General features: G+C 41.5%; 2 protein-coding genes across 6 annotated transcripts; one reads left to right on the top strand and one right to left on the bottom strand.

Moving 5' to 3' along the window:
* Positions 1 to 539: 539 nt before the first annotated feature.
* On the top strand, positions 540 to 9,995 carry ETFBKMT (electron transfer flavoprotein subunit beta lysine methyltransferase). Of its 2 annotated transcripts, none has more exons than XM_068190922.1 (4): positions 540 to 564; positions 3,808 to 4,254; positions 6,835 to 6,965; positions 7,688 to 9,995. In XM_068190922.1, exons 2-4 carry the CDS (start codon positions 3,935 to 3,937, stop codon positions 8,050 to 8,052), a joined length of 816 nt encoding a protein of 271 aa, XP_068047023.1. In that variant the 5' UTR covers positions 540 to 564; positions 3,808 to 3,934; the 3' UTR covers positions 8,053 to 9,995. The 2 variants fall into 2 exon arrangements, with proteins under 2 accessions (XP_068047023.1, XP_068047022.1); XM_068190921.1 differs by lacking the exon at positions 540 to 564 and adding an exon at positions 2,460 to 2,678.
* Positions 9,302 to 23,293, bottom strand: AMN1 (antagonist of mitotic exit network 1 homolog). Of its 4 annotated transcripts, XR_010999327.1 has the most exons (9): positions 23,136 to 23,293; positions 18,399 to 18,531; positions 16,083 to 16,227; positions 15,501 to 15,718; positions 14,077 to 14,133; positions 12,372 to 12,483; positions 11,708 to 11,798; positions 10,653 to 11,623; positions 9,302 to 10,613 (listed from the first exon to the last, which is right to left on the bottom strand). XR_010999327.1 is itself a non-coding variant. In XM_068190923.1 (8 exons), the coding sequence occupies exons 1-7, from the start codon at positions 23,180 to 23,182 to the stop codon at positions 11,725 to 11,727; spliced, it is 786 nt and encodes a 261-aa protein (XP_068047024.1). In that variant the 5' UTR covers positions 23,183 to 23,293; the 3' UTR covers positions 9,302 to 9,457; positions 11,708 to 11,724. The 4 variants fall into 4 exon arrangements, 1 of the variants encoding a protein (XP_068047024.1); XR_010999326.1 differs by having other exon boundaries at positions 10,653 to 11,798; XR_010999328.1 differs by lacking the exon at positions 23,136 to 23,293 and adding an exon at positions 18,643 to 18,902 and having other exon boundaries at positions 10,653 to 11,798.
* Positions 23,294 to 25,098: the final 1,805 nt, after the last annotated feature.

The following is a 25,098-nucleotide window of genomic DNA, read 5'->3' as shown; positions in this document are numbered from 1 at the left end:
CGAAGGGATCTTTCGAGCAGCAGAAATACGGACAGGACGGACGGAGCAGGCGGGACGGGCGCAGCAGAGGAGCGGGCAGAGGTCCCGCTTGCCCGAGGCCAGAGCCGGCACCGGGCGCTCTCTGGGCGGCCGCTGCCTGCGGTCTCCGAGAGGCTGGAGAGCTTCCCCTGGGCCACACCGGATTGACAGCGCCCTCGATCTGACGTGCGAAGGGGAAAAAACCCCTCATTTTCGCTGCCGTTCAGCTGGGACGTGTGTTATCGCTGCTTTTCCCGCGTGGATTTTTATCAGCGTTTTTAAACACAGGGCTAGGTCGCACTGGCGCACGCCTTTCGGAAAAGCCTTTCAAACGCATTAGGAGCGGAGCAAGCCCACGGCACCGAGCAGGGGTCCGCACTCGGAGCGGGGCAGGCGCCGCAGGACGGGGAAGAGAAGCGGCCCGGGCTCCAGCGGAGGCGCCGGCGGCTCCGGCGCTGCCGCTTTAAGGGCGGGCGGGCGGGCGGCGGGAGCGCGGCCCGGCCCGGCCCCGGCCCGGCCCCGGCCCGGCGGCGGCGGCAGCGGCAGGTACGTGCGGGCCGGGAGCTCCGGCCGGGCCGGGCAGCGGGCCCGGCTGTCCCCTTGCCCCGGCCGGGAGCTGCCCGTGCTGCCGAGGCCTGCGGCCGCTGTGCCGGGCGAGCCGAGCGGCGATGGCGGCGGGGCGGCCCCGGCCGCTCGGCCCGCGGCGCGGGCGGCGTTTGCCTCCCTCGCCGAGCGGGCGTGGGGAGGGCTGGCATCCCCCGGGGGCAAGGTGGGGCGGGGTGGTTGGGCTTTGGACGGCTCTTGCTGCCTTAAAAATAATAAAAAAAAAATCACCCCAAAGCTTAAATTTCGTAGAAATTGGGGTTTGGTTTAGGGTTTCGGGGTTTTTTGGCGGGGGGGAGGTGAGGTTTTCTTATGTGTTTTGCTACGTTTTGCCTTCTGGTCCAAGTTCTACTCGCCCACTGATTTATAGTAAGAGGGGCAGGCCGGTAGTGTCAAATGCAGGGATATCCAGCCTGATTTTATTCCGTGTAAGATGGACAGGCCAGGAGTGTCAAACACAGGGATATCCATCCTGTTATCCATCCTGATTTTATTCCCTGTAAGATGGACAGGCCAGGAGTGTCAAACACAGGGATATCCATCCTGTTATCCATCCTCACTTTATTCCCTGTAAGATGGACAGGCCAGGAGTGTCAAACACAGGGATATCCATCCTGTTATCCATCCTGATTTTATTCCCTGTAAGATGGACGGGCCAGGAGTGTCAAACACAGGGATATCCATCCTGTTATCCATCCTGATTTTATTCCGTGTAAGATGGACAGGCCAGGAGTGTCAAACACAGGGATATCCATCCTGTTATCCATCCTGATTTTATTCCCTGTAAGATGGACAGGCCAGGAGTGTCAAACACAGGGATATCCATCCTGTTATCCATCCTGATTTTATTCCCTGTAAGATGGACAGGCCAGGAGTGTCAGACACAGGGATATCCATCCTGTTATCCATCCTGATTTTATTCCCTGTAAGATGGATGGGCCAGGAGTGTCAAACACAGGGATGTCCATCCTGTTATCCATCCTGATTTTATTCCCTGTAAGATGGACAGGCCAGGAGTGTCAGACACAGGGATGTCCATCCTGTTATCCATCCTCACTTTATTCCCTGTAAGATGGATGGGCCAGGAGTGTCAAACACAGGGATGTCCATCCTGATGCCTTCCCTCACTAAGCATTTAAGCTCAGTTTGGCATCTTGAGCACTGAGCTCTTGGCAGGTACTGATGATTAATTTCAGGAGAGTAACCATTGTGACACGAAATAAATGCTCCAGGATCTCAGCCCTGCTAATTTGCAGCAATTCGTGGAGAAAAGCCAGCATACAGCATTTGCTGACAAGATTTATCTCTCCAATTGATTGCAGTTAACATCATGCTTCCCTTAGGCAGATGAGGATTATAGAGCTCTGCCTTCAAGAAGGAAGGCATTTGCTAATTGCATTCATTAATTACATGGACTCTGCTGAGTGGCATTCTCTAGTGTGGAAAAATGCAAAATGTTTGATCGTGTGTATTTATTTGTAATAGAAACATAAAGCCTTTAGCCAATGATTTAAACAAAGATTTAGTGGGAGTATCAGCCTAAATAACAGAGTGTGAAGTTCACAGCTTAACGTCTTAGTAAGTGATGAAACTAAAGCTAGTACTTAAAGCAGAGGCCAGCACACAACAAAAATACCACTAAACATGTATGACTTTTTTTCTAAAGATACAGACAAATAAAGAAAAACCGATCTAATAAATACAAAGTGTTAAGACTCTTTCACTGGCATATTCTTCCTGTTGTCCCTTTGTCTAGTTTTAAGGACAACCTGCACAACTTGAAGTTGTCCATGATTCTTTTGTGAAAAATAGTCGGGGCTGGGATGAAAGTTTTTTTTTCTTCATGCATTATTTTGCTGGTTTGTGAAAACCACTGCAGAAGAGAGAAAACAATTACAAAACAACGAGTTCAGTTTCTTGTTTGTTTGTACTTGTAGTCTTGCTGTTGTGGAAGAACAGGCCTGAAATGCTTTCTGGTCATCAGTTTCAGGGGAGGTTCAAAAGCTGTGTCCTGAAGCAAGGAAGTCTGAGTTATTGAAAAGAAATTAGAGAGCAAGGTGAAGAAGGAAAAAGGATACAGAAATACTAATGGATGGTGAAGGAGATCTAAGCAGGGAGGCTGGAAAACATTTCCTCTCCCTTCAGGCCACTTCTTGCTGAGTGTACTCGCAGAATCAGCATAGGAAAGGCCCAGGGTCTGCAAGAGAAGGCAGGTGAGGAAAGTTTGGTGATAAAGTGCTGAGAGGCTCTTCCTTTGCCTCTCAATGCAGTGCTGTGGCTCTCCACTCTCCATGCTCTTGATTCTTAAATGAATCTAAACTCTGACATACCAATCTTTCATTCTCCTTCATTGTTTGTGTGAAGTGTACTACACACCTTGAGTGGTGTGACAAGGCTGTCCAGTCTGAATGTATCACCTTTTAAAAACTTAATTTAAATGTGTTGGATTCAGTTTCTCTCTTCAGACAGCTTGGAACATGTTTATATGGTGTCCCAGAGTGGGCTACAGGGATGGAGGTCTGCTTTCTTCTGCAACTGACAGCATCCACATGAGACTATTGCACAATAAGACTAACCAATCCTTTAAAAAACAGACTGAAATGCAATGAATTGGGACTACTCTGGTTAAGAGCAGTTTTGGGGTTTTTTTTTTTTTTTGTCAGTTTTGGAGCTGGCAGATTGATAAATCTTAGGGAGAGAGAGGAAATTTAATTGCTTGCCTTTAAAAACATGTTTTTGTATAAAGATTCATCACCATTATAAAACAGGTAATTAATGCTGTCTCTTCAAGCAACCTACTGATAACCACTGCTATGTCCACAGGCCCTGCAATGCCAGAGTCTTCCTGCAAAATCTGAAGATTCAGTGAAGAACCCTAAAAGGGAGTAGATTGTTGGGTGTATATCTTCAGGGCAGAGGGAGAGACATGTTAAAAGTTTGCACACTCAATTTTTAGCTCTATCGGCTGTCCCACTAACTGGTTGTTTCTCACTGGGTAAGTTCAGAGTACTCTTCTGAATGGGTCTCTTGATAGCTGCTTCATTGAATACCACTTCTTTCAGCCTTAAGACTGGGCAGGGGCAAGGCACAAGAGCACAGGGATCTCCTCTTCTTAAAGTCCCTGGTGGTGCAAAGCCTTGAAGTCATTAAAGAAGTATCACTTACGTAGCACTTTTCTCCTTTCAGGAATTGTCATCCATCACCATGAAAAACAACATCCTGTGAGTTCGTTTCAAGCTTTGTGCCTCATCACTTGCTTCAGATAAGCTGTGCTCTGAGCTCTCCTGAGGAAAGCTGGTGTCCTTGGGGAAGCATGGCCTTCCATGGCTGGAAGTGGCTCCTCCTCTTGGGCAGGCAGAACACCCTTGCCAAGGTGTGGAGAAGCAGGAGGGGAGGCCCCTCTCTGTGCTGGAAGCGCTGCTGCCACTGGAGCACAGGCAAGTCTCTGAACCCTGAGGTGAGGGCGTTTTTGGAGGAGAACACCGAGGTCACCAACAGCGGGCACCTCACACCAGAGATCCGGCTGCGCCTCCTCACCCCTCGCTGCCGGTTCTGGAGAGAAAAACCTGACCTGTGGCCTTATGGGGACCCTTTCTGGGCAATTTACTGGCCAGGAGGCCAAGCCCTCTCCAGGTATGCAGCAAAATTCACTAGGGCTGATAACTCCAGTGGGCCAGACCTGGCTCTGTAGCAATTCCTAGTGACGTGTGTTTGCCTATTACGGGTGCATTATCCATCGTCCTCTCTGCTTATACTGGAGTGTCCCAATCTCTGCTGGCTGGCTGCGAGTTCCAGCACCTGCTGTGTAAAATAACTTGTGTCTTTTAAATAGAAATTTGTTATAATCAGTGGCCATGCATGTGCTGACAACAGGGCTGAATTTGGATCCATGGAAGGGCTATGCACTTGTCATCAAAACCTAGTGAGGTGTTTAATTATATCACTCCAAAAGAGAGGATTGCTTATTTTGTCATAACGTGTGTGGGTTTTTTGTTGGAGACAGACAGGAGTGTGGATGTGCCTCTGGTCTGTTGAGAAAAGCAGTTTAATGCTGATGCACTTGGAGTGCTGTTTAGCCTGAATAACTCTCCTCATCTAGGATTCAGCAGCCTTATTGTTGTGACATTTTGCGGCTTTTAGTAACATCGGAAGCCACATTTTGATTTTGGCCACTGACTGTGAAAATGTGTTTAATGTTCCTGCTTCCCAAGAACTAGAGTTCTTTTATTTTGTGAAATCAAATCTCTCACTTGAATAGCAGAAAAAAAAAATCTTAATTTTTACAGCAGAGAACAAGCTGTCAGAGTCCCACATAGATGAAAGGGAAGAATCTGAATTGGGGCGTTACTGTTTTTCTGCAAGAAAGCATAAATAAGAAGGCAGTTTTGACCAGGTAAAAGATGAGTCTTACTGTTAAATTATGAGTTGACTATGCCATGTAGATGAACTAGAGTGCTTCTATAAACATGGGGTATATAAAATAGATTAGTTAATCTATTAATTTTGTTATCATATTATTTGTATGCTCAGATATTTGGGTAGCAATAATAATTATCTGGCATTTCATTACTGTCTTACTGTTTATGCACTAGTTTGATATATTAAGAAATGTCAGAAATCAGTTGCATAATTTGGAAGAGTAAAAAGGGAGCACAAAAACATATGGTTGCTTCCATAACTGTCCTCCTATCACAACTGGTGTTTCCACAGCATCAGGAGTCTCCTATTTCAAGCTACTCTTGGTGTAATCCAAGATTCCTCGTTAACCCAGGAGGGCAGAGACAATGTGTGCACTGTGCCAGGGGATACAGCAGCATCCAGCTGTCCTGAGTCACCACAATCAGCACAGCAACTCAGTAACCACTCACCTGGAAACAAGGCATTTGCAGCATTAGGGCCACATTGTGCCCTCCACACATCACTAATGGAAAGTCATGGCAAACCCCAGCGGAACACCTGGAAAGGAGAAACACAGCACTTCTGTGGAGATCCCACACCTATCCTTGGTCCTGGTGGTAAACCAGGGGCTGTCCTTAGGGGAGTGATGGCCTTAGGGGAATGCTGTTAAACATCTGAGCTGCTGAGCCTTGACACAAATGTTCTGCACTTGGCAAGCTTACTAGGCCTCTTGGTGCCATTCCTGCTGGTGCTTCTTCCAGGCCCAGACATTTCCATCTATCCATTCTCACTGTACACCAGTCTTAACATTTCTGTTGCAGTTATCTGCACTGGAGTCCCCCTGCAAAAGCTATGCTTACCTCTAGCCCTCTGTGAAGAGTCAGGCATCACTCTCCCTGTCAGAAGATAACACAAATGTAGAATCCCTTCTTATTTCTACTTCACAAGAAGTTATGGAAATTGGTAGTAAAATTATGGCAATTTGCAGTAATTCATTTCACCCAGGGCTCTCCTCCCTGACACCTGGGGCTTTCCCCTTTGCAGCAAATTGAATTTCAAGGCAATTGTTAAAGTTTTGAACCCTCTGCAATGGTTATAATGTGATTCATAGTATTTAACAGTAACTGCTACTTGCCTTCTGTCAGTTCTCCACTTCCAGCCTAAAGGTTTTTCAGGATTTCTCTTGGCAGGTGTCAGCAATTAGATGAAGATACCCTTTCTGCTCACCACAGCTCTATTCTTTTTCTCATTGCTACTCAGGAACAACACTAAGCAGTCTCAAAGTATTTGCATCTCTATCTGCATGGCTCAGGAAAAGAAAGAGGAGAAATTCCTCTTCTTTCAAGCAGTTGCATGAGCAGTATTTCAGATTGGTGGGTGGACACCATGTTCACTGTGAACACATCATGTTTGTTCAGTCAGATTGCTTTTAATTTCTACAAATCCTTGCTTCAGTATTTCTCATGCATTCTGATGAATTCTAGTTACCTAGAATTCTACTTACCAGTTTGTGTCTACTTAACAGATAAGCTCACCTGTCAGAGAAGGAGCTGATTGACATAAAATGTTGCTTACTTGGCTGAATTTGTTTTTGTTTATGGGTTGGGGAGGACACTAAGGGAGAAAAATTATGGTTCTTGATTTTTATATCATCTGAGACAAATAAGGAGTTTTGTGGCAGCTGCACATGTGGAATAGTGTTAAGGTACCACACTTCATTGCATGTTTGGCAAGAAACTCTTATGCAGTGTAATGTTAACCTGAGAAATTTGCATGATCTTGTTCACTGCTTTAACAGCTTTTTGTTTTTTTCAGGTATATTTTAGATAATCCACAAGTGGTTAAAGGGAGATCAGTTCTGGATCTTGGAAGTGGATGTGGAGCAACAGCAATAGCTGCTGTGATGAGCGGTGCATCCCAAGTCCTTGCCAATGACATTGACCCTAGTAAGGCTTTTTTTCATCTCTGTGTAAAGACGTACTAATTTTTAAAACACCTTTAACACTTTTCTTTGCTCCATTTGGGAGAAATTCAAGTTCCAAAGAGAATCCTAAGAATGCTAAAAAGAGGAATGGGTTTTGCCAGTACTGGAAGCTGGGTTGTACCAGCCTCTCTTGGCCCAGATATATCTCCATAGCTCCTTAGAACAAACAGCAAACTTTCTGTCCAGTTTTGCCTGTACACCATCACAGCTGGTTTGGATGAGAACTCCAAGCACAAGCAGCAAGTTGGCTTCTCTGTGGGACCACAGCATTTTCCTGTACTTTCATGTATATCAGGGCCTAGATTTTGCCTTTTTCCTCTAGGCTTTGTCTTTCCATAATTGACTTACAAATACAGTTTATTCATAATTTAATTACTCATTAGTTAGGAAGGAAGTATATCCATAGATTAAGGCAGTTATTATATTCTTCTTCAATTCCACGATTGGTTTCCACTGGTATTCATTCTAGGAAAAATTCTTCCCTGTGTCATGGTGTAATGAGGATAAAATTTCATCACTTCATGCTAGATTTTGACTCATAATAAAAACTGTGGAAGCCCCCTAGATAGGATGAACAACAACATTTAAGAGATGAAATTGAAAGATGTGTCACAGAAATATGTAAGAGAGCTGAATGGCAAAATCCTAAAATGTAACTTTAATTTTCCTTTGACTTTTCTTCAGTTGCAGGAATGGCAATGATCTTGAACTGTGAACTGAACCACCTGAATCCCTTCCCCATCACCATTAAGAACATCATTAATTCAGAGGCTGGCAACTGGGACCTCATAGTTCTAGGAGATATGTTTTATGATGAACAACTTGCTGATGGTCTGCATCACTGGCTGCAGAAGTGCATCAGGATTTATCAGACTGAAGTGCTGATTGGTGACCCTGGCAGGCATCAGTTTTTAAGCCACAGCATTCGCAGTCAGCTGCACAAAGTTATAGAATATTCACTGCCTGAGCATACGAGACAAGAAAACTATGGGCTAACATCAAGTACTGTCTGGAGTTATCAGCCCTCAAACAGCTTAGATAATTCTTGAAGCTGTCTTTCTATGGGATTTTGTCTCACTTGATTGGCATTTTGCAGGTATATAACATGAAAATGGGAATTAAACAAGGAACACTATCTGTTAAAGTAAAGCAGCTTGCTGTACCTTCACTGGACTGATTTCAGTCATACTCACTGAGGTTTTTGCTCAATTTGATGTAAAAGCTGCATGCAAACTGTATTCAAAGGGGCCTGCACTGAAGTGCAAATCTACAGACAACTTACATGTAGGAGTTTGCATGCTTGATGTTTCCCATGTGTATTTGTGTCTTGCTGACATTACTGTGAAATGTTTTGGATGTCCAGCATACTGCTGTGGGGAGAGGGCTGTGGCTGAAGGACTACTGCAATGCATCCACAGGCTTTTGCAGCTTATTTATAGAAAATTTCTAAATATAGAAAATTATTGCTGTCCTCCATAAAATTATCCACTAGATTATTAGCTCATAATATGCTCAACTTGAAGTGCCTTGCTCTTTTTCTGGATATCTCTTCTGAATGTCAAAGTAACTAATTTGAATCTCCCCCTTTCCCTCTATAATAAAAATTTCCTCTTCCTTGAAACTGACAGAATGATTATGTAGGAGTTGCACCCAAATCTAAACTCTGCTTCTTGACTGCCAGCCAGTGTAAAAGCTTTAATAAATGGAAAGTGAATAAATAGTACCAGCTACGGGGTAACTTCATTCCCTTGAGAGTAGGGTCAAATGATCTACATTCTCTACATTACCCTTTGCAAGGGTAAAACAGGCAATCTGTCACCTTGGAAAGCTGCTGAGGGATGAAGAAGTCTTTACTTCTGAGACAAACAGAGGGTAACAAAATACAAACAGGGAATATAAGACTGATATAATTATTTTGCTGTTCTGAGGAGATGCTGGACAAACTCCAGAATCATTCTCAGTTTTATCTGCCAACTAAGAACCAGTTTCATCTGCGAAACATGGTAAAAAAAAATCTGATCCTCAGGTAAGATGCTGTAACTGTAGCCATTTGAAGAAGAAACCAATGTTTTCAGAGCAGTCTTACAAGAAGTATCAACTTTAGCAGTCAATTACTGAACAAGCAGTAGTGGGGAGCTAATAACGGCACCACAGACCACTGTGCAGTGGTGCCAGGTGCTGTGGTGAAAGCTTACAAATGTGAAAAAGTGTGTGGTACTCACTCAGAAAACCACGGTGTTCATGAAGTAGGAGATTTAGGAGCACAGTCAGATGTATACGGTTCTATAATCCAACAAGTTTTCAGAACTATCCAAACAGCCAACTTCTAAACTTTAATCTTCATAACAATATATGAATATTCTGCAAGGCTCACAACAATAACAATGTCCAAACAATAAAGAATATGAAGTAGTAAGCACATCCATGAGGTTCTTCTCCCACTTCACCCAGTGTCTGTAAACATTTGTTGAAAATTACTGTGAACCAAAAAACATTCCAGTAGAGTTATGCAAATACAAAACACAAAATCTGAGTAAGGGCAGACTCAAGCTCTAACGGTGAAGGATTTAAAGTAACTTACATTAAACTTGTAAACCTAAAGTTACAATGTTACCTCATTGCAGTGTTGTACAGCTTTTTAAGCACCAGATGAGGATGTACCACTAAGTTACACATTGAGAAGAGGCAGTAGGGGAAGATGGTAAATCTACAGGCACACTTAAGGGCCCATATAAGCTGCATTTGCATTCAACATGACAAATCCAAGGTTATATTAGCAAGGAGAAAAAGGACATTTTTGCCATTGAGATTAGCAGTAGCACTGTTTCACAGAGCTGCCTAAACAGCTATATGATTCGATATCAAAAATAGTGCAACAGATTTATTGTCCAAAAGTTCAAAGGAATGATGGGCCCTGATTGATCCCAGGCATTCCACAGGACATAACAATAAACTACTCCTCAGCAAAAAAAAAAAAAAAAAAGAAAGAAAACCTAGTAGATTAGGTTATTAGGTCTGTATCTGGTGCAAGGATTTGCTGCAGTGACAGCTGTCAGATGCTTGTGGCTACTGTAGAAAAATCAACTCCTCCTTGAACCAGTGGTTTGTACTGGTGCAGTTACACCCACAGAGATCATAGGAACACATCCATCACTGGACTGAGCCATGCAACAAGAGTAAGGGTTTTAGGTGCTGGTCTTGGAAAAATACGCTTTTACTGACACCTGAACAACTTTTCTAAATACACTTGCACTTTCAAAAACCATAGCATCAACAGAAGAACAAACATTATAGTCAGACATCGTAATATCCTTTAATATTGGCAACAAAAAATACCTTCCATGCAATTAGACCTGAACTTTAAGGAGATTAATATAAGACTAGTTTATTTCTGCAACACTTAGGTGTGGCTATGCAAGAGTTAAATGGTAAACATATTCCTTATGGCTGCCTAAACTCTTCAGGTTTCCAAATGTCATCAAATCCATGTTAGATCACCATAGCTAAACCCTTCTACTTCCAGACCCAGAGGATGAACCCCGTGTGCTCCATGCCCTTATAAAGCTAAAATGGCTGGCATTAAGGAGCTTCATGCAGAAATCATAGGACTCTGACTGGAGGTTATGCTGGTTCAAGAAAGCCAAGGAACATGACTTATAACTGTGATGAGAGCACTGCACCATCATGTAATAAACTCTCTCTACAGTTCAAAAATTATTTTCCAATACTACTATAACTGAACAATAAAATTATTGGTATTTTCAGCTTCTAGGGGCCACTGGATATATAATGAACTGCATACAGCAGAACACATACTCTACCATCCAGAGATTTATGTGCTCAGACACTACATTTGGTCCTATTTCACTCACAGATACGTTTATGACTACCGGTGTTTTGTTCCCTAAAAGGATTTTCATGTAGAAACACAGGCAAAAGCCAGGGCAAATTAAATATTTGCCCATATATAAAATCCTGTTCTTGGTCACAGCTACTACTCTGAAATTTGTAAAGTCACCATAGCAATTCCAAAGCAAGTTTATGTTTACACATTCACAGGCTGTACTTTTGGATGTGTAAAAATCCAGCAAGTATTTGATGGTAAGTAAGAAGAGAAACCTGCAGCATCAGTAATATTGAAGAAAGGTACCTACGTTTTTTATTCCAGATCTAGCAAAAGTATATGGTGAAAGGAGATTCTTTGTTACTACTGAAAGTACATTTGTATCACAGTTAATGCCACCTCCATTCACCAGTTCTGGCTGTTGATTTTAGTTAGATTCAACTCCCAACCTCACAGCCACTGCTGTGTGTCAATGTTACATTTGGGCTGGGTGCTTTTAACTGCAAGTGCCACCCCAGAATACAAACTCGGAACACAGATTTAACTAAACTGGGTTTGTAGCTAAATTGCTAAAGGATACTAAGTAGCAGCCAAATCCAGCACTTAGGGAAGCCTGAGCAACGGCCCTGTAATATTAACAGTTTAACTTTACTCTTCATGAAGTTTGATCAATGCAAAGACAGGGCTCCAAGGAGAGACAATGGGGAAGTCCAGGCTCACAGGCAAGGACTGGAATGGCAATGGAGACCTCCAGTGGGAAGCAGGAGGGATGCAACCTGATGGAACAAAAGTCACCAGCTAGTTCTTCCAAGGTGCTTGTCTGCTGTAGGAGCTCTCCCACCTGTAGACTTGACACTCACATGTACAGGATAAATAATCAGTAAACAGTCCATGTTAGTTGCTTGATTTTGTTTGATATGATGAGTTGCTCCAAAGCATCTCGGGACCGATCTGAAAAAGAACAAAGGAATTTCTTGTTATTCATTCAGAAAATACAGGTGGTGTTTGGAACAGGCACACAACACAGTAAAGGAATTCTGTATCTGCATTTATACTTCTTTTGCTATCACAATATCACATTTCAGATACATCTGTAGTAATCCAAACCCTCTTGGTCCTTTTTTCAACCACCTAATTGTAAAGCGTCACCAACCAACGGAAGTTAAAACACCCATAGGCTGTCCTACTCCATTTCACTGTTCCTTGAATGGATGCTGTTCCACGCTTTTGGAATAGAGTAGGGGTTTAAGATGCTAATATTTTTCTGAAATCTTTGGGTCTTCATCAGCATGCTGAAGGGGAAAAAAAATATAATTTCCAAACAAACAAAAAAATCCCCTCTCTGAAGGCTGCTGCCGCATTTCAAAACAAAACTCTCACCTTGCTTTGAAAATCTCAGTGTATGATGATTATTTTATCCAGTAAGTTATTATTTGTTTGGGATTACTTATGGAGTACAGTGTGCTTTTCAGAAAGCAAGAAGGTATGATCAGCAAGTAATTATCTTCTTGTAATTAGACCTACCGGTTATCAGTGGGCATCCATGGAAGAGAAAAATGTGTATCTTGGGACAACAAGTAAGGACGGCTTCTACAGCGATGTCCGTCAGATTCACACAGCGCTCCATGTGGATCTCCTGACAGGAAAACAGCAATGACAACAGCCTGTCAGAGCACCCAGCGTTTTAGAGGCAATGCTTTCCTTTGCCCAACCCATTTCAGAGATCCCCAACCAGAAGGAATTAGGAGCTCTCTGCATTGACCTCATATGTGGTCCGATACAGAGCAGGAAAATACCCTAAGGAAAAATAAGACAGCTTTTCTGTAAAGAGTCTAAACTAAAAACATAAAGTCTAAGAGCCTGAGATGAGAGATGTGGGACTCCAGGCAGCTCTTCAAAATGCTGCTTATTGTATAGAAGATATTATTGTAACAGAGCTATGCCTACAGCTGCCAGCTACAGCTTATAGGCAAGCCTGAAGCCATTTCAGTTCTGATTACAACGCATTATATATTTTTCTTTGCTAAGTATCTTAATACATAACGACCAATCAGCATCATACACAATACCTTTACTATTACCTATAGCCTATGACAACTACTATCATTACCATATTATGGTCATGACTATCCAACCACACGAGCTAGTATGTTACAGTTTAAGCTTAAAGTTGTTTTTCTGTTTTCTTGCAGTGGAAAATTCTTACACCTTTTTTCTACTTGCCACAAAGGCATGCTTGCCTATGGTACCTTTCTGCTTTTCCTAAGACCTATTTCTGCTTGGTAAAAACATATTTTTCATTTGTGGTCAACATATCCTTTGCTCTAGTCATAAAACCTCCTTCCAGCTTGACTTAATCTTTGCTTTCTTGGTGGTCCAGTAACGACTGGCTCAGCAATTCCAATTTAGACATCTATTGTTCTTCTACATCAAAACTTGCTTCCACCTCTATTCCATTCTCTGGTTCTACATTCAGAGAGCTTTCTGCCAAGCATCCGTATCTGTGGAACCTTCTTGTCAAACTTTCATCTTTTCCAACATCAAAGGTGAGTTTTCCCAACACATACACACCACTCAAGACATCTGAGTAAACTCTTCAGTGAGATTCCATGGGGTTTGAGTCTCATCACTTTGCCTATGACATTCTCCTACCAATTTGTTGTCCAGGAGAACAGAACCCAAACTGGTGTTTCCCAAAATTTCCCAAAATAGCCTCTGCTGAAATTTCTGGTATTTCTATTTATCGACATGGTTCCTAAAAGAAATCAAAGAACTTCTTCAAGATTAGACTAAACCCTACTCTTTTCTACATTTCTCTACAGCTGTACAATTACTGCTTCTTGTACATGCTAGGAAAAGATGAAAAGCAGAATAAGGAAACAGATTATTACCAACTTTATTTCCCCTCCTCTAAATTGCCTTACCTATCAATAAATACAACATATAAGAAGAAATGCACAAAAAAGACCATCAAGTGAAATTAGTGAACAGTGAAATTAGGATTTGGCAAAATATACTTTGGAGACCGTAGGGTAAAAGTAAAAAGAACATTGTCTTATTGGAAAGTCTTTGCTATTACAAACTCCAAGGATCTTGAAAGAGGACAGAAATGAAAGTCAGTCAGTAAAAACCCTCCCTCAGAAGTAATGCTGCTGACAATAGTAATTATAATTTTAAATGCAGGTATTTTCTTTTGTTCATCCCTTTGTTATTAGGTTAAGTCAGTTACCTTTAAATTCTTTGAGCATGTTCCACTCACTAGTGCTACAACGCCATCATCTGTTACCTGAGGAAAAAACCACAATGGATTAAAGCTCAATGCTTTCAAACACAGCTATTTGGATGCAAAAATTGTATTAATTTATTCACTCCCTGCAGTCAGTGAATACACTTAACACTACAGTATTTTCTTCCCAGCTAAACGAGTAGAGAAAATTATCCAAGGTGGGTTTTTTTCATTCTACTGTTTCATCTTCCTGCCACCTGATCCAGCCTGGCTTTCTGCAAGGATACTTCCAACTGTGTAACTGCTATTTCTGCAGCTTCCTTGCCTCATTTAACAGTGGGTACATGAATATGGTCAGAGCATAGCACTTTAAATTTATAGGTTTAAAAAGCGTTTCTGCTCTACCTAGACCAATGTGGATTGGGGAAAAAAGTAATCATAGCAGAAAAGTTAAAAAAATGTGCAAAGCTTTTACTTCATTTAAAATACACATAGGGAAACAGCTATTTTCTATAAAGGAAGAGAAGCAAGGAAATAAAAAAGCAATGAAGTAAGTTTGGAGAAATAAGAGTTAAATGTCAATAAATAAAAATTAGCAAATGAAATTTTAAGACTCTTTTGATACTCTATTTCTGGAAAATCAAAAGAAGAATAGCATCTAAAATAAGAACCTCCTACATGATTTCCAGAACTGACATTTCATTGTGAATGCTCAGTACTGGACTCACATTCAACATAATTACTCACCATCAGCATCAACTGAACGCTACACTTACTGCAATAAACCTTTCCCTTGCTTCATTATCTCCCTGTAATTATGAAATATGTTACAGGATTTCTTTTGCAGCTTGTCTCCCCCCTTCTCATGCTAAACACTGTTGTTAAACCCTCTTCTCTGCCATTTCTGACATTTAAAATGTCATTCTTTCAGTGTTGACTCTGTAATATAACTCTGACAAGCACAATCATTCCTAAAACATCATTTAATTATGGAGTGTTTACTTCTACTAGGGGCTTGTACTGTTTGACATCCTAGATTATCACCCACATCAGTTTGTCCTAACAGAAAGCAGGCAATAATCTGTCCAAGATTCTACTTTCTTTGAATGGAATATTTTGGATTACTTTACAACTTAAAGAAAATTATTGTGCTAAATAAATATACTTAAAAAAACCCAAGGTAGATTCTAACAGAAGTTTATCTTTGGTTCACCATACATGCTCTAATACCAAAACATGTACTTTTCCAGTCACTAATAAGAAAAATATACCTTTCCTTTTCCTTAAGAGGCAGAAATTAGAAATAAACCATGGTCATAAATCTTGTCAAGAGTACAGCTACAACGATCACCTTTGAACTTTATCATGACAATCTTAAAAAAAAAAAAACAAAGAGAAGTTAATTGGCCCACTGCCACCATAGCTACCTGAGTAGATGAGAAGTCCACACTGTGAAGAAACTTGCAGTTCTCTCCTAGTGCCTGCAGAGATGCATCCGTGATGCCTGAGCAGCTGCCCAAGTTCACTATTTGCAGGAATTGGCAGTTGAGTGCAAGAGCCAGAACTCCACTGTCAGTTATATCACAGCACCTTTTGAAAGATGCTTCACGCAGGTAGGGACAGGATAAGGCCAGTGCTATGACTCCTGCCAAAGAAACAGCACCTGAAAGAGTTATTCATTCTCTAACATAACCACCATGCTGAGTCCAAAGGCTCTGGAACAAGTTTTGAGGAAGGAATAATTAAGATAAAGTGGAAAACATGTTGAGCATAGCGTGGTTTTAGCAGAAATCTAGCAGGAGAGTAACCTGATAGCTCTCTCCTAAGATAATTAGTGCTCTAGGCCTGAAATTTACACCACTGGAGAGACTTTTGATTACTACTGGGGTGGCACTGGGGATTTTTTTAAGCAATATTTACCCTAGATATATTCTTTGCAATTTATTCCAATCTAACAAGAAAAATAAGTCAGAAATAAGATCCCAGTTATCTGTGCACAGATAACACACCTTCTGAAGTAATTCCAAATCTGTTCTCCTTGCAAGAATTTAAGTTGATTTTTTTCAGCTGCTTGCAGTTATAAAGCTGCAATAATGCATTATCTGAAATATCACAGTCTCGGAGATCCAGAGACTCCACAGCAGGGTGCAATACCTGGAATAAAAACCCACCATTTCAGTCAAACTCTGCTATGCCATCAAGCACATGCATTTTTATATCAAATACTTGTAATATTAGACATCAGATAGAAGTTTGCAATAGAGGGCGGGGTTACCAGTCCTAGGAACTAAAAACTAAAGAAAATCTGGTCTATTTGTGCAACAGTTCAGCTCCTACAGCACGAACTGTACACAATCTCGGTGGTTCACTTGCTACATGTGTACCCAATACAATGCCCTCACACTTTTTAGCACAACTTTGGGGGCAGAAATCTGCAGTGCAAAAAAAAAAAAAAATACTGACTTGGATCAAAACTTCAACCTGCATAACAGGCAAGAGTGATACTTGGAAGGTATTTTCCCCTAAAGTATTTTTCTCACCCACACACACTCTTTTGCTCATAAACAAGCACTCTTATCACCATACCATGAAGAGGTACCAAATCCTCATTAAATGGGATCTTTCACTCCCACAAGACCCAGACTGGAATTTTTGTGAAACCTTTCCCAAGAGAACATTTATGGAAGTTAGACCCAAAGCAGTGGAAGGCCTTAGATTTTAGTAACAATAGCCAGATACCCCCTTCAGCTTGCCACTCCCATCCTTAACTCCCAGGGATAGAAACATAAATTTCCATAAACTAGCAAAGATAACAGCACAGTTGATAGGCTTGTTAAAGGCCAATTGGTCCAGCTGTTCACTCAAACAAAGTACAATAAAGATACTACAAGGAAAACTGGCTGTTTTGCAAATATATAAGATTTTTAGATAGACAAAGGGTTGTCTGGATGCAGCACACAGAAGAAAGAAATTTAAAAATACAGGCTTATATTCTGTGGACACATGCTGAATGGCTTTATAAAACTTTATGGTAAAAGTGATTTAGAATAAGGAGTTTGGCATGCATGTGAATGGCTGCTACAAGCAAAAAAGCAAAGTAATGAGGGAAAAGATGCATGGTAACACAAATTTGGACAAGAATAGGGAGGTAAGAGATTAAACAGAAGTATGCACAAAAATTCAGATTAACAGAATTTCAATTGAAATTTAACTTCAAGCAAAATTCTTTTAAAAAACCCTAAAAAACAGAGGAAAGACATGAAGGACAGGAATAAAAACAAATGGGAAACTGCTAGCAAAGAAAGCTAAGGTATAATATGCCCAGGGAAAATGATGACAACTAAAGATATAATTGCAGAAAATTGCAGGAATAGAGTAAGGAAAAACACATGAAAAAAGAACCAGAGCAGAATTTCCCAGGGTCACATGGAAAATAGGCTCCAAAAGAAGGCACTGATGAACTGCTAAATGAAGACAGAGGAGACTTTACGAATAGACAGCATAAACATCTGTAAATTAAAGCCTCTAGTTTATTTCCAGACTAAAAATAGCCCAATGGATTTTGTGCATTCATACACACACAATCACATGGCTTTAATTATATAATCTGGTATGATGTTTTGAAATTATTCCTTACTGAAAAGCTAGCCTAAACCAGATTTTTTCCAGTCAATTTTTTCCAAAGAACTTGATTTTTACTCAAACACTTACTTTGTGTAAGCACAAAATCATTTTATTTAAAGTTGAATTGTTTTGTTTGTACGTTTTCCACAGTGTTTCTGCCTCTAGTCTTGGCTCTACTATCATGACTCTGAGAAACTATTTTTCTCTTGAGTTACAAGTCAAAGCATGAATGCACAGGGAGTCATTCATTTTCTGTTTCACCAATGCCAAACTTTAGCTTCCTTCAATTCTCACGCCTCCCTCTGAGGCTGAACAAGATAACAGTAAATAAACAGCAAAACAGACATGCCCCTGAATTTACAGCTGAAGAAATGTCATTAACTGGGGTCATATTGAAACACTGACACACATCAGTGTGCAAAAGGGATGGGAGAATTTGAACTATAAATTCCTAGCTCTGCCATCATTACATTTCAAGGAACCAAAATTTAAATAAATTATATGGAGATTGTGTGCTTAATGTCAACAGAATTTTACCAACATAATTCTAACAAGCTGCTGAAATCCTTTATATAACATATATATAAAATAAATCATGAATGAGCATCTTGAAACACACTACACTCAAGAACAGTCAGGTGTGCAAGAGAGGCTGCTTTCCTCTCCCAAAACAGACAGTATGGTTTTGAATGGATTCTTACCTCACTGATATTTCCATCAGTAATTTGCCCTTGCCTACTCATTAATTTAATCAATTTATCCTTTATATTGGGTGGCAATGACTTAATATCTGCAGAGTATCTGGAAAGGTTCTTTGTCAAACACTGAAGGCATCTGAAATAAAGGAAAGTTACAGTACAGTCAAAAAGAGGCATTACATTGTAGAACTACAACAATCAAGCCATAAATTGTCATCTTCTGCATCTAGTTATGGTTCCCTCAGACATTATCAGTGCCAGCTGTTCCATGTTACCACTGATTCAGCTGTTGCCCTTTGGGATCAAGCTGATCCTTCTGTGAAACTGTTCCCTAAGTAAGTGAAGGCAAAAATCAGCCCCTCAACCATTTTTTTCTGTGCATTCCTCAAGCTGTCTCTGAAATTCACAGCTGCAGTGTGAGCTGTTCAGCATCTGATCTGAATGAAAATCCCCTTGAGTAAAACTCTGAGGACACAGAAACAACACTGCCAGGATAAGTGGCTGAGTGCAGGGGGCAGCAGCAGCCTGGAGTAATGCCAAATTAAATTTAGCATATAATCACAGCTCTGGAGTCCCTGTGTTAGAAATGAGAAGCCTGACTCAGCCAATATATCAAGCAGCAATTCAATTTATTAATTAATTTGGTAACTTATGAGCAAAGACAGCGCTGGATACAGTGGTGGGGGTTTTCCCCTCCAACTGCACACTGATTGCTGGGCTGGTTGGTATTCATTGATCATATTCATGCCTATTCATAAGCTTTTCTCAGCAGTTTCTATTTCCAATTTTTGACATCATAATTCTATACTTTAGGATCATAAATCTATGATGGTGATATTTGGTTCCTTTCCAATTTCTATACTCTACTGTCATCTATTTCAGGTTTCAATATCCCCGGATGTACGTTCCAGGATGTGTAGCTCAGATGGTGGGGTCCAGCTTCCAGATGTGGGCTCCAGCTTCTATTTTCTAGGACCATTAATCTAAGATAGTGATGTCCAGCTTCCCTTTTTGAAATCATTACTCAGTGACGTTGATGTCCATCTTCTTTTTCCAGGACATTTTCACCGTTTTGTTAGGAACTTGGGATAGGTTCACTTCCCTCTTCTGTTTAAATCCTTTATACATTCTAAAGCTACAGTTTAAAAATACTTAATACAAAGCAACATTCTAAAGTTATAATTCAAAAGTTCTTATTACAAAGCAGCTTAAGACTTAAAATAGTTAATTGCAAACAAAAGATTGGTTCAAAAGCCTTCTTCCATGCTTTCCTCGGTTGTTTATTAGCACCCATTTTTATAACTGTCCCATGGCCATGTTCCATACATTTCACAATTACAATGACACAGGTTGCCTTTATTTACCTGACATGAAACACAACTTTGTATTTCACAGCTACAAGCAACTGGTTTTGCAACAAAACTTTGTCTCACACCAAATAAAAACTTTAAAGAGGTCAAAATATTAATGCTGTAAAAATCTGAAGGGTAGCGCAGACTTAAGGTAGGAAAGAAGCAAGATTTCCAGCATGGAAGCACATTTTAAAAAAACCACTGAAGTTCATACCATGTAGGACGAGCGCCTCTAGCAGGTCACTGCAGAGGATGCCGTATGGAGGAGATATTTCAAGCAGAACCTGGGCAGTTAAACCCAGGCCTTGCCTGCAGACACCCTTATATACCCAAGCACACACCAGGATCACCTTTAACTTATTCCTGCAGAGATGTGCAAGAATTCCGTGCCTTCACAGAACCTCACTGACTGCTGGATGTGAAACATAAACTTTAAGGAATTTAGAGGTTTTAGAGGAGCTAAGATTTTAGTTAGAGATAAGCCTTACTAGAGTTAATTAAAATAAATGAGTAGGCCTTGATGAAGTTAAGAGTTAGTAGTTAACTAATAATTGATTGCTTGTCAACACAATGTTTAGTTAGCTGGGTTTGTAATGAGGAATATAGAAACTGACAAATAGCTTTTAGGAACATAAGACAACTGTGGGCCTCCTCTGTTCTGAAACCAACTGAAGACAGGGAATGGGAGTTCTACCAAGAGTTCATTTGTCATATTTGCATTGAAAAGGTAGAAAGGTCAGAATGAGGAAGACTTCATTTACTTCCTCATTTTGGGACCCCTCCCCATGAAAGGGACCCACTGACCCATTTCAAGGAACAAACTATGTATGCTTAATAGCTTTTGAAATGATTAGCATACGAAGCGAGGATGGGGTGTACCAAAATGATGAATGTGTATTTGTATTTTGGGTATTCAATGCTTGTATGGCTAAAAGGACTCTGTAATCATCTGAAAGGTGCAGTGTGTGTATTTGGGAGCTATCCCGCATGCTGCCCGGCCATCGCAATAAACATACACTTTCTAACTTTAAACTGTTAGAGAGTGTTTGTCTGTCACAGTTGGATATTGGTACTAGATCAATATCCATATTTCTTTAACAAATCAGATGAACTCAGCTGACTGATCAACAGAGAAGCCTGTACCAAGCTCTGTCTCAGTACATATAGGTTACACCATCCACATTCTTTGTTTTGAGATTAAACAGCTTATCTATATACAACATTCCTCTACCTGACTGCAGAAATTAAGAATAGTTGTTTACCTCTAAAAAAAATTTTTTTTATCAAAGATAATAAACACACCATTTATTATCATCTCTGAAGCCCACAAATGTGAACCTGCTCACAGGCAGGATCTGTGCAACATGGTGAGCAGAAAGCAGGGGCTTGTCTCACTAACGCAACTTCAAAAGGGGCCTCTAAATCCAAACCAACTACTTAGTTCAAATCTGCAGAAAATACTCCAAACCCAATGCAGATACATAGAAATCAATGTGAGCTATGCCAACTGTCTCTTACCATGGCATATTAAATTTAGCTTGAATGGTTATTAATCACGTTCTTTTCAAAAAGCTGGTTGATATTCTCATAGTACAATACTGATTTGCAGTTTAAACAATTAATCATTTAAATTCTAAAGGTTTTCACAGTAATTCTATTTTATAAGAAACTATAAAACACTTATTGGCTACACCATGGCAACTATAATGTCATCTTCAGTGCCTTTAAGGTATGAATAACAATCTAACTGTACCCTCTGCTAGCTATTCTTCTTTTATCTTTCAAATGAAATATTTTATTCCTGTGCTGTTTCTAACTTCCTCCAGAACACAAAGGAATTTGACATTGACAGATAACGCAGAGAATAGAATTTTTCAGTTCCCTTTGGGAGTTTCAAGATAGAGCTTTTAACTAGCAAGTTACATAAAATAATAAAAAATTAGACACACATGATGCTAAATGTAGCTGGAACCAGTGCATAAACAGACAATGAGGAATATAGTGGCTTTTGTGCCGAAGTTATGTAACAAGAAGCAAGCACACAAGTCCTAAGAGAAGTTCAAGGCAAAGTAACCCTTTGCAACACTGGGGACACTTGGTGACCACCAGAGACCCCTTTAGACGATCCTCTAGGACCACAAAAGGACTGCCAGTGTGGATGTATGCAAATTAGTTCTAGGAATGAAACATGGGGTTAGAACTAGAAGATATTAATCATAGAAATTAGAAGGTATTGAATAGTAATAGGCATATAAAATAATGGATATTGCTTAGGGCCACATCCTTAGGTTACATGAGAATATACCGTATCCTGGCCTATGGGAAAGGAAGAGACTACGTGCAGAGCAGCAAGGAGAGACCTGATAAGGAGGAAGAATGTATATGGAAAACAGGATACAGGGTGTAAAGACAACTGAAAAATGGGGCTCCTTATGTTCTGGAAACAGATGGATCCTGACCCCTGGCTTGGACCGTGACCAAGGAATCAATGGGCATGTGCAAAGCAGTGGGGTCGGAAAGTCAGCCTGAAGAAGACCATTCTTACTTCATCCCTTTTACGACCCCCGAAGCCTGGGACACCAGAGACAGCTGCACAGGTGCAGAGGACTGACAAGCTGATTAGCATAAAGAGCAGAGAGGGAGGGGAGCCAGGAAATGACCCATGGGGAAACTTAATGCATATGTAACACTCCAGGGGATAAAAGAACACGGGTGTAAGCAAGGGGCACGCATGTATTTGGGGAAATGTCCCACATGCGTCCGGCCGAGTAAACATACCTACTTTAAAACTCACTCTGTCTCTGAGTTTTAGAGTGTGGCTCCGCGTGTCAGGAAAGTGATGTTTATGTACTAGCCGGGAAGCATGCTTTAAAGAATACGTATGAGCACTACGGAATAAACATCTTGTCAAGTGTCACGATATACTCGCTTAGAGGAAAACCCTCCAGATAGGTCCAGCTATGCAATAAAGAATGCCTGCTTTCTAATACTTCAAACTGTGTTAGAAAATTTGCTTTCTAGCCAATTTCGGTATCAACATGGCGAAAAACTCAGAGCAAAGCACCATTCAGCGGATTCTCTGGGGCCAGGTGAAGCCAGGGATCCTCAGCCGTCCCTCCGCACCCGGATCTGTCAAGGATCACATCCTGTTACCTCCCTGCCAAACCTCGTCACCCGTGTCACTCCCTGTCACCTGCCCTGTAACTCCTCCCGAAGGGGCACCTCTGACAACCCCCGCCACCTCTGCCGCAGCTCCTGAACGCTGCCGAACCCTGCCAGCACCCACACTCGCTGCAGCCGCTCCGCCGCCGCCGGCCTGCGAGCCCTGTCCCCCTCCCTGAGCCCCTCGCAGGGCGGGCAGGCGGCAGCGTGTCGGGGCGGCACTCACAGGTCCAGGAGGAGCCGGACTTCCTCGCCGGCGCCGTCCCAGCTCATGGCAGGGAGCGGGGAACGCGGCGGGGCCCGAGGAACGCAGCGGGGAGCGGCGAATGCGGGCACCCCGGCCTGGCCCGGCCCGGCCCGGCTGCCGGTGCCGAGATGGCGGCGGCGCCCGGCGGGATGACGGGAGATGTAGTCCTGCTCCCGGCCCGCCTTGGAGCGCCTCGGGGCCGCTCAGGGAGCGCCTCCTGCAGCGGCCTGGGACGCGGAAACGCCCCTCCGCCGCCAAAGCGCGCCTCTCACTCCCCATTTCCAGAGCTAAATAGTTAGGAGAAAGTGTTCTCCCAAGCCTGGAAGAAGTACAGGGGAGGCTGGGAGCCTTCGGGCAAGGGGCACAGTGGTTTTAAGCGCTCTTTCCTCCTTGCTGCTATCAGTGGACGCATTCCACAGCACCGGCTTTCCTATTAGCGCCATCCATCTGCAGCGATAAGAGCATACTGTCTGCCAGCTCTTTCGTCCTGCAATTAATTTTGTCTTTGTTTTTGATTTAGGTTTAGTGGTGGGTTGTTTGTTTGTTTGTTTGTGTTTGTTTGTTTTGTTTTGTTTTGTTTTTTGTTTTTCCTTTCCTTTTTAGATGCGGACAGGGGTGTGTATTCTATTGCCAGCTGTTAGAGGTGGGGCAGATTTCTTTATCTCTTCCAGGACCCATCTTCCGTCCAGGAAATATTTTCTGTTAATGGGCCATTGAGTCTGTTATGAATGAGGACCCATGTGTCCAATTCCATAAACCACAAACTTAAAACTTAGCAGCAGTTTTATTTGAGGTCAGCCATTTTAATTGAGATGAAATAATACAATCAGATATAATTCAATAGTTACAGAAAAGAAATTTGGCAGTGGTTTGGATGAAGCATAAACAAAAACTGATCGATCGGGGTACGGGGAGGGCTTCCCACCCTGCCTCCTGTACGAAGGCAGAAGGATCCAAACACAACTTATATACTGTATGCTGATACATATTCATCAATAGTTCCCATAAATCTCCTCCTATTTTCGCTTCTCGAAATGTGTGTCACTCTGCTGCAGGGCGCATGCTCCCATTGTTGCTATGGGGTCTTCTGGTCTCTTCGGGGTCTTCTTGGAGGAAGGCCGAAGGTCTTTCTCACATGTCCTCTGGATAACCTGGCAGGTGGCATGTGTGCATTGAGCTTGGTGTTATATAAATAAGCACTATGTTCCAATTAAACCTTATTTATTTCATAGATAAGACCACTATTTTAGACTCCCTGTCTGGAATGGTCCCAACTTTATTCATATTCAAGGTCGATCCTGCTCTGGGAGTTGTCTTTTAACTTCAGTTGATGCCAGTTTTGGTTTGGGAGTCAGTTCCTGACTTCCTCCATTCCCAATGCCGAATCCAACTCCTGCATCCTGTTTCCCACATGTATTCTTGAAGAAACCCATCTGCTTCATAACACTAATCACATATACTTTTCCAATTATTTCCCAAAATTATCAATATAATTACAATTTTGTTAGCATGAGTCACATCCATTTATAAAAAGTCTCACTGCCTGACTTGTGAAAAATGCATATTTTATGATTGGCTTTTCGCAAATATTAAATTGAATACTATATGTATTATGTTATATTGATTAGAAGTGCTGTATTAACATTTTAATAGTATGGTATATGTAGTTATGTAGTTAAAATAGAGCCTATGTATGTGGGGTTTTTTTTACTAGCTCAAGCAAGAGATGAGATAGTGAAGAAACTCTTCACACAGAGATGACAATGATGGGGGCCCATAAAGAATTACTGCCTCCTTATCGGAAAAGACAAACATTCTTCCACCTTCTCTCCGTCTTTATGGAACCACCAGGATTAAGGGGAAGAAGTTGACAAAAACCAGAAAAGTTCTTAATTTGCAAGGAATTTATGCATCATGTATGAAATGTATGAATATGCAACAG

Source organism: Anomalospiza imberbis, chromosome 5, assembly GCF_031753505.1.
Source record: "Anomalospiza imberbis isolate Cuckoo-Finch-1a 21T00152 chromosome 5, ASM3175350v1, whole genome shotgun sequence".
In the NCBI taxonomy this organism is placed as follows: domain Eukaryota; kingdom Metazoa; phylum Chordata; class Aves; order Passeriformes; family Viduidae; genus Anomalospiza; species Anomalospiza imberbis.
The sequence above is the reverse complement of the archived record's forward strand: the minus strand, read 5'-3'. Positions and strand labels throughout refer to the sequence as shown.

Bases quoted from the DNA above. Each gene is read 5' to 3' on its own strand.
- ETFBKMT (XM_068190922.1), top strand. From the start codon at position 3,935: ATGGCCTTCCATGGCTGGAAGTGGCTCCTCCTCTTGGGCAGGCAGAAC. The intron at 4,255-6,834 runs GTATGCAGCAAA...TGTTTTTTTCAG, and splicing joins GGAGGCCAAGCCCTCTCCAG to GTATATTTTAGATAATCCAC. The intron at 6,966-7,687 runs GTAAGGCTTTTT...ACTTTTCTTCAG, and splicing joins TGCCAATGACATTGACCCTA to TTGCAGGAATGGCAATGATC.
- AMN1 (XM_068190923.1), bottom strand. From the start codon at position 23,182: ATGAGCTGGGACGGCGCCGGCGAGGAAGTCCGGCTCCTCCTGGACCT. The intron at 15,719-16,082 runs GTGTGTTATCTG...TTTCTTTGGCAG, and splicing joins ATTTGGAATTACTTCAGAAG to GAGTCATAGCACTGGCCTTA. The intron at 12,484-14,076 runs GTAACTGACTTA...TTTTCCTGTCAG, and splicing joins CATGCTCAAAGAATTTAAAG to GAGATCCACATGGAGCGCTG.